Below are 8,773 nucleotides of genomic sequence, written 5' to 3'. Positions count from 1 at the left end.
GAATAGAAAACAGTAGTACTTTGCATTAATCTTTGAGGAACAGCAGAGCTCCACACCTTAATCTATGGAGTGTAGAAACTCTACCGTTAAAATTACATAAGTGAAAGGTCCAGGCATGGCCGAGATGGCCAGCCCCTAAAACGTGATCAATAGATCAAAAGATAATCCAAAGATCCAAAGATGTCTAATACAATAGTAAAAGGTCCTATTTATAATAAACTAGCTACTAGGGTTTACATGAGTAAGTAATTGATGCATAAATTCACTTCTGGGGCCCACTTGGTGTGTGCTTGGGCTGAGCTTGAGTGTTGCACGTGTAGAGGTCCTTCTTGGAGTTGAACGCCAGCTTTTGTGCCAGTTTGGGCGTTCAACTCTGGTTTTGGCTCCTTTTCTGGCGTTGAACGCCAGATTTGGGCAGAAAGCTGGCGTTGAACGCCAGTTTATGTCATCTATTCTTGGCCAAAGTATGGACTATTATATATTGTTGGAAAGCCCTGGAAGTCTACTTTCCAACTCAATTGGAAGCGCGCCATTTCGAGTTCTGTAGCTTCATAAAATCCACTTTGAGTGCAGGGAGGTTAGAATCCAACAGCATCAGCAGTCCTTCTTCAACCTCTGAATCTGATTTTTGCTCAAGTCCCTCAATTTCAGCCAGAAAATACCTGAAATCATAGAAAAACACACAAACTCATAGTAAAGTCCAGAAATATGAATTTAACATAAAAACTAATGAAAACATCCCTAAAAGTAACTAGATCCTACTAAAAACATACTAAAAACAATGTCAAAAAGCGTATAAATTATCCGCTCATCACTTATGCAACTTCAACTTGCAGTAGTTGCTGCTCCTGCTGATGCTAATGCTCAACATGCACCTAATGGAATCTCGATTGATCTTGTTGCTCAAGATCCTACCAATCCACCAGCAGCAACTTCAGATGTACCAACTGAGATGATCCTTGGCCAATCAGAAGGGGTTTCGGTTACACAAGAATCTCAATCTTTATCTGTTTCCAGCCAAGTATGATACTTTATTTGTAATCTATCTTTTGTTATAAATTATAATGTTCCATAATGTAAATATGATTAGTGAATTGACTTTATCTTTCATGATGATAAAATGCAGGACAAAGTAAAATCAAGGCCTCCAAAGCTTCATGTTGTTAAAGGAAAAGCAACAACCCCAGCCTCACCACAACCGGCTACAGCTGCAATAATTCCGGTTTCAGCTGAAACAATTAAGGGCACCAATTCTGCTACTGCGAAAAAACTTGCTAGCTTAATGACTTTTGTGCCAACTCCTGGATTCAAACACTCGAGGAAGAAAGACAAAGATGTTTTGAGTTGTGTTGTGTATTAAAGGCTGAATTATGTATTTTGTAAAGGGTTAAGGATTAGAATCTTTATGTATTATAGACATATTGAAGTATTTTGTACAACATTGTTCATATTTTAGTATAGCCCAAAATTAGGTAACTTATGCTTGATATTATGAAGACTTGATTAATAGGTTTAGTATTATTGTGAAGACTATATTAGCATGATTATATGGACATGCAAATGCTTCGATTTCAATACATATGATTAGACTTAATTTATCTTATGAGTGATTAAGTCTTTATTTTTATTTACTTATTTTTAGAATTGTGTAAAAATTTATTAAACTAATGTCAAAAAATGCAGGTTGCATGATTGTTAATGGATATTCAAAAATGTCCAATCTCATTTATTACATTTCACCAATACTCTTAACAAGATCCAACAAAATAACAACATCACCAATACTTTTACAAGTTTTTTACTTTCCCATTGAATTGACAAAAAGTGCTCCAACTACTAACATAAGCATTATTACTAGGACAAACATGAAAATAAGCAACATCTTAACTACTCTGACTTCAACTTCCAAACTACCCATTCTCCAACTTAGTTTCACTTTCCAATCTTCATAATCACTTTCAACTTCAAACTCTTCTTCTGCCCCACCATTTGCAACGTCAAAAACTTCATATTCATTATTATCTATCCAACTAAAGTAGTTACAGTGGCTAACTTTTTGCAGATGTCAAGTGAAAAAATTGAATCTCACGTTAATGATGAAAGGGGGTTCAAGAAACTATGGATCATACCAATTTAAACTCACCCAATATCTTGGACAAGTGTGAAACAACCTTTTTGATTTTCTGGTGTTTCAGATTTCTTGATCACAGTTTTCAGTCCACAAAAACAGGTTTTGTCCATGTTCATTCTCCTTTTTCGCATGGAGGAGCTAGAGCCGAAGCTACCCAGCGATCGCAGTGATAACCCACCACTTCGTCCTCCACCGACGCTCCGCATCGTGGCTTCTAAACCTGGTGATGTCTTTGCACCACTGCAACACCACTCCTCAAGATAGATTAATGTTTCCGTTCAATTTGGGGATTGGAGTTTATAAAATGGGATAAGGACTATTTTGACATAATAAGGTGAACATATCTTATCAGTTTTCAATTGGGTACACAACTGTTAACACACCTGTCACTTAACGGTCCACGTGTATTATCGTTAACGGAATCTGTAAGCCCATAAACGGAAGGACAAATCTGATTGATATCAAATCTTTCGAAGACTAATTTGATTAAAAAAAATTTTCGGGGACAAAAATAACGATTGTGCAATTTTCGGGACCAATTTCACCATTAGCCCTATAAGAGCCCGTTTGGGAAGGAGCAGAAGCTACTTTTTCTGACTTTTGAATTATGAAAAGTCACAGTACGCGTGTTTGGCACTATTTTAAAAAGAACTTTTAACTTACCAAAAAGTTAATTCATAGCTTTTTGAAGAAGTAGAAATATATGACTTCTCCTCCTCGATGAGTCATTCTATCATTTCCGTAAAAAAAAAATTCAAAACAAAAAAATCTACTTTCATTCTTGGCTCTGTAAATATTGGAAATACTCCCCACCACCATTTTCACCCAAGGTTCCATCTGCTATAAGCATTGGCCTTCCACCATCATTTTCACATAATGATTTATCTGCTCAAAAATATTGACCCTCCACCACCATTTTAAAATAATGTTTTATCTAAACCACCTATTGTATATATTTCTTCCAGTTTTTTTAATCATTTTATCACTCTATTTTTATTATTAAATTTGTATTTAACATTGTGTGTGGTATAAAATCTCAGTTTTATTTTTATTTTTTTCCATGTGATTTTAATTTTATATAGGATTAATCTCCACATACAAGCCTTTTCACTATACAAGTTATACAAGTCCTGAAAATCCCTAATCCCTAAAATGCGCCTCTTATGGCATGTATATTTCACGCGCCTTCTTAACAGATTTTTCAATCAATCAACGCACAAATATATAATTTCCTTTTTCGAAAAGGATTTTGTTTCCTTTTTTGAATTCCTTCTGCGTTTTCTTGTCTTTTCTCTTCGATCTCTTTCATGCGTTTCTCTCTCCCTTCTCCTTCGCCGTTTACGTAAGTTTCTCTCTCTGTTCTCTTTCTTCGTTTTTCTCATTTTCCATTGTTTCTGAAATTAGCTCTGAAATCGTTTTGAAGATAATGGATGATTCAACTTCAGATTATCAGTTGAACGAGAGCGAAGTGAATTTTGAATTTGAATCCAATGAAGTTCCTGAGATGTGGTTTAATTCCAGTTAATAATTGAATTTGAATTTGAATCCAGTTAATAGTTTATAATTGTGTAGTTGAATAATGCGTGAACCTTGTCTGTAAAATTTGCTGTTTATTATTCCTTGTTTGAATTGAATCTAATGTACTAGTTCTGATGAATTTTCTGCATTTTATATCAGACGTTTGGGTGTAAATCAGGAATATTTGGGTGTATTTTAGAAAAGTTTGGGTGTATTTACAGTTTATGACTTTTCATCTCACTGAGGGTGAATTGTCTTATTCTTTTAGTTGAATTGTTTTAGTTTCTGTTTAATGATGATTCATGAATCTGATTTTTGTTATTTTTTATGATGGTTTTATAGTTCTATTTGCATTCTATAGTTTATGCTTATTTTAATATGGTGTATTTTTGGTGTATTTTGCAGCCCCTCTATGGTATTGATGAGCAGTTTGTTCTCCACATACAAGCGTTTTTCTCATACAAGTCTTTACAAATCTTCTCCTCTTTTTATTGTTTTGAATCCAATCAAGTGGCTGAGGTGTGGTTCAATTCAGAAGTAAAAATGTAGCATTAGAGGAAACATTTTTCTGTACAAAAATGTTATTTGTACACTAAAATCAGCTACTAAAATCAGCGACCAATGTATTTGTGTATAAATACATGTGTGGTTTAATTTATTTTCAATGTATATTTCTATTCCAGTAGGTATTTTATACTGGTGGCTGACTTTGGTGGCTAATTATAGTATACACGTAGCATAACTCATTTCTGTATTTGCATCAAATTTGGGTGTAAAACAAAGATATTTGGGTGTAACACGAAGATATTTGGGTGTATTTTAAGAAATTTTGGGTGTAGTTTTATTCTGATAAGTTCTGCATAATTTAGAACTCTTTCTTTTCCTCCTCCTCATCTTCTGCTGCTTCTTTTTTTTTCATCATCATCACCATCTTCTTCTTCTTTATTTCTTATTCATCTTTTCCTTTTTATTTTACCTTCTCAAGTTTCTTCTTGTTTTACTCTCTTAACAAGAATAAAAACAAAAAATCAAACAAAGAAGAAAAAAAAACACATAATGCTCCAAAATTACTTGAAAAAGGATGAACTTACATTCATTTAACTAAAAGAAATAAAGAAATAAGGAAAAGAAGAAGAAAAAAATATAGCATTAAAGGAAATATTTTTCTGTACAAAAATACTATTTGTACACTAAAATCAGCCACCAATGTATTTGTGTATAAATACATGTGTGGTTTAATTTATTTTCAATATATATTTGTATTTCAATATGTATTTTATACTAATGGCTGACTTTGGTGGCTAATTTTAGTGTACACGTAGCATAACTCATTTCTGTATTTGCAGCAAATTTGGGTGTAAAACGAAGATATTTTGGTGTAACACGAAAATATTTGGGTGTATTTTAAGGAATTTTGGGTGTATTTTTATTCTGATAAGTTCTGCATAATTCAGAATTCTTCTTCTTCCTCCTCTTCATCTTCTGCTTGTTCTTTTTTTTCATCATTATCACCATCTTTTTCTTCTTTTTTTTCTTATTCATCTTTTTCTTTTTGTTTTACCTTCTCAAGTTTCTTCTTGTTCAAACAAAGAAGAAGAAAAAATACATGATGCTGCAAAATTACTTGGAAGAGGATGAACTTACATTCATTTAACTAAAAAAAAGAAAGAAATAAGGAAAAGAAGAAGAAGAAAAAAATGCAGCATTAGAGAAAATATTTTTTTGTACAAAAATGTTATTTGTACACTAAAATTAGCCACTAAAATTAACCACCAATATATTTGTGTATAAATATATGTGTGTTTTAATTTATTTTCAATGTATTATTTGTATTCCAGTATGTATTTTATAGTGGTGGCTGACTTTGGTGGTTGATTTTAGTGTACATGTAGCATAACTCATTTCTGTATTTGCAGCAAATTTGGGTGTAAAACGAAGATATTTAGGTGTATTTTTATTCTGATAAGTTCTGCATAATTCAGAACTCTTCATCTTCCTCCTCCTCATCTTCCGTTTATCTTCTTCATCTTCTTATTTCATATTCTCATAATTCTTTTTTGGAGGAAAAAATCAAATAAAGAAGAAAAAAATACATAATGTTGCAAAATCAAAAGAAGGAGGAGAAACACGATGATGAAGATGAAATATGCGAAGAAAAAGGAGGAGAAACACAAAGAAAAAGGAGAAGAAGAAGGAAGAAGAGGAGGAGAAGGAGAAACGCGGAAAAAAATGACAGTTATAATTTTCATCGAGGAAGAAGAAGATGAGTCGTTCTTAACGGTGAGTGAGCGCTTTGGAAATGTGATGCGCGTGTTAACACACTTTTGTGGGTGAGTGTAGCTTCTGTTGTGTGTTGGCCTAACTTGTAAGACTTGTAAACCAAAAAGACTTGTATGTGTAGCATAACTATTTTATATAACTGCTATTATTTTTATAGTTAGTTATAGTAAGTTCTTGACCCCAATAAAAGAGGAGGAAATTCTAATAGAAGTAAAAATAAAAAAATAAAAAATAGTAACAAAAATATACATTGACACACATTTCACATTTATTTTTTATTTTTATCTATCATGTTATAAACAATAAAACATCAAACACTAACTACACAATAATTTCTTTGACATTGCCATCAAGATTATTGTAAATTAAAATTTTATTACTATTTATCACATACAAGAACACCGTTATGGATAAAGATGAAGTAGAAGAATCAGTTTCTACCTAAAAAATAGAACTAATAAGAGAGCAAATAAATAATTAATTGCCTAAACAATTATAATCTTAGTGATTAGGTTATAGAAGATCAATATTTAATATTGAAAAGTATTTGCTATCATGTTATTTTAATTTTCATTTTTTTTGAAAAAAATTATATTTTTTGAATTATTTATCTAAACGCTACAATTTTAAAATAAGTATTTTTATGACTAAAATTTCAAATACAAAATATCTTATTTATAAGCTGTTATTAATAAAAGTTCTTGAATTTTAAACTTTTTTCTAAAGAGCTTATTTAAATGGTTAAGTATATAACCCAGCAATTTTCCGACTGTCCTTTCCTCTCCTCTCCTACCGCGTCTGCTGTTGTGGCAGACTTGTGCAAAGAGAAGAAACTGGTCACCTCTCGATTCTCCTCCCTATTATCAATTTATCATAAATTTCTCTCCCCTCTGACACGCTCTCTTCGCTCTCACACGCAAAAATGGGCGACAAGAAGAGAAAGCGAGCACGAAAATCGAAAGCTGCAACTGACGAAGAAACCGCATCCCCAGACCATAACACCACCACCACAAGCAGCAACGCCACCACATCCAAGAACGACGTCGTTGTCATCCCTGCCCCCGAACCCGCCGAAACCAGTGACCCGGAGTCCCATGGGCTACGCCGTGGCCGGTCCAAGAACAAGAAAAAGAAATCGCCGCCGACCTCCGCGACGGTGCCGGATCGGCGTAGCTCCCGGATTGCGGAACAAAATGGGGACTACGCAGCGACGGGGTCAGTGGCAGAGCCGCCGCTGATGCCAAAGTGGGAGGGCAGCGGGGCCGCAGCGAAGGTGGTGCCGTCAATGGACGCGGTGGTGAAGGTGTTCTGCGTGCACACGGAACCGAATTTCTCGCTACCGTGGCAGCGGAAGAGGCAGTACAGCTCCAGCAGCAGCGGGTTCATCGTGGCGGGTCGGAGGGTGTTGACCAACGCTCACTCCGTTGAGCACCACACTCAGGTCAAGCTCAAGAAGCGTGGGTCTGATACAAAGTACTTGGCCACCGTGCTAGCCATTGGGACCGAGTGCGATATTGGTAACTGAAAATTTTCGGTCTTTGTTAATGTATTTTCTCCGATCTGTATTTGAACTTCTTGATAGCGTCTAGTTCTTTTGAGGGTTTGCGTTTGTTGAGGTTCCTTCAATGTTAGAACTTGTCTGTGTTACTATCCAAATGGAAAACTTGTAGCACTACAAGGAATTGAATGAAAATGACAATGACAGTGACGATCTTTACTTCGTGTTGAATATATAATTGCATTAGGGAGAGGAAAATATTGTGATATGCATGTAAAAGAAGAATTATATATCATGTTACAATTTATCTTTGTTTTGAAGCATTCCTTTTTATTTTCAGTTTCTAAAAATTGGAAAAACGTTTATATATCATCGAATGGATCCTCTCATTTGTTTTGTGTGCAATCTTTTAGTATTCAACATCTTCTCAAACATGTTTTCTGTACTTAAAGAGTATATGGTAAGAGATCATACTTGACTAAATAATTGAGAGGAAAAAATTAAGAGGATTCATTTGCTGTTATCAGGGTTTTGGATGGTTTCTGCTGTAATGCTGTTAATTCCTGCTATTCTGTTACATTGGGCAGGAAGTGTTAATATACCTTCTAATGGTGTAGGCATTGATGCATTGTAGTCAACCCCACTCAGTTATTAGTACTAATTGTTGTATTATTGTATGTTTGTGGATGATGTTAGGCTACACACACACGTTATTTATTAATTCATCTACACTTCTTTTTTCCTTCTGATAATGTTTCAGCATTATTGACGGTGAGTGATGATGACTTTTGGGAGGGAGTTTCACCTGTTGAGTTTGGAGATTTGCCTGTACTGCAAGATGCTGTGACTGTTGTAGGCTATCCTATTGGAGGAGATACAATATCTGTGACTAGTGGTGTTGTTTCACGCATGGAGATACTCTCGTATGTTCATGGTTCTACCGAACTTCTGGGACTTCAGGTAATGGAAATTCTCAGTTCTTAATTTAACTACGTATTTCTTGAGCTACCCATATATATGTGTGTGTGTGTGTGTTACACTGACTATTGCTGGTGACTCCTCAAATACCTCTACAGATAGATGCTGCAATAAATTCTGGGAATTCTGGTGGACCTGCTTTTAATGATAAGGGAAAATGTGTGGGGATTGCATTCCAGTCTCTTAAACACGAAGATGTGGAAAATATAGGATACGTAATACCCACTCCCGTTATCCTACATTTTATCAAAGACTATGAAAAGAATGGGGCTTATACAGGTACTGAGAATAATGCTTCACTTGTCAAGCACATCATCCCTCTCTTTTCTTAAATCCTTAAAAAAAAAAAAAAACAAATAAAAATCCAA

At 34.5% G+C, this 8,773-nt stretch overlaps 1 protein-coding gene across 4 annotated transcripts in view; it reads left to right on the top strand.

Moving 5' to 3' along the window:
• LOC107605312 (protease Do-like 9) overlaps window positions 6,693-8,773 on the top strand; it is a 9,381-nt gene continuing 7,300 nt past the window's right edge. For 3 of the 4 annotated variants that reach the window (XM_021104995.1, XM_021104994.1, XM_021104996.1), the window contains exons 1-3: window positions 6,693-7,446; window positions 8,188-8,387; window positions 8,504-8,684. In XM_021104995.1, the coding sequence (XP_020960654.1) occupies window positions 6,852-7,446; window positions 8,188-8,387; window positions 8,504-8,684 (976 nt within the window). In that variant the 5' untranslated portion in view covers window positions 6,693-6,851. The remainder of the gene's footprint in view (window positions 7,447-8,187; window positions 8,388-8,503; window positions 8,685-8,773) is intronic. The other variant, XM_016307157.2, reaches the window with a different exon arrangement.

This window comes from Arachis ipaensis, chromosome B06, assembly GCF_000816755.2.
Source record: "Arachis ipaensis cultivar K30076 chromosome B06, Araip1.1, whole genome shotgun sequence".
NCBI lineage: Eukaryota > Viridiplantae > Streptophyta > Magnoliopsida > Fabales > Fabaceae > Arachis > Arachis ipaensis.
Note: the sequence above shows the minus strand (reverse complement) of the source record. Positions and strands in the feature narration are given on the sequence as shown.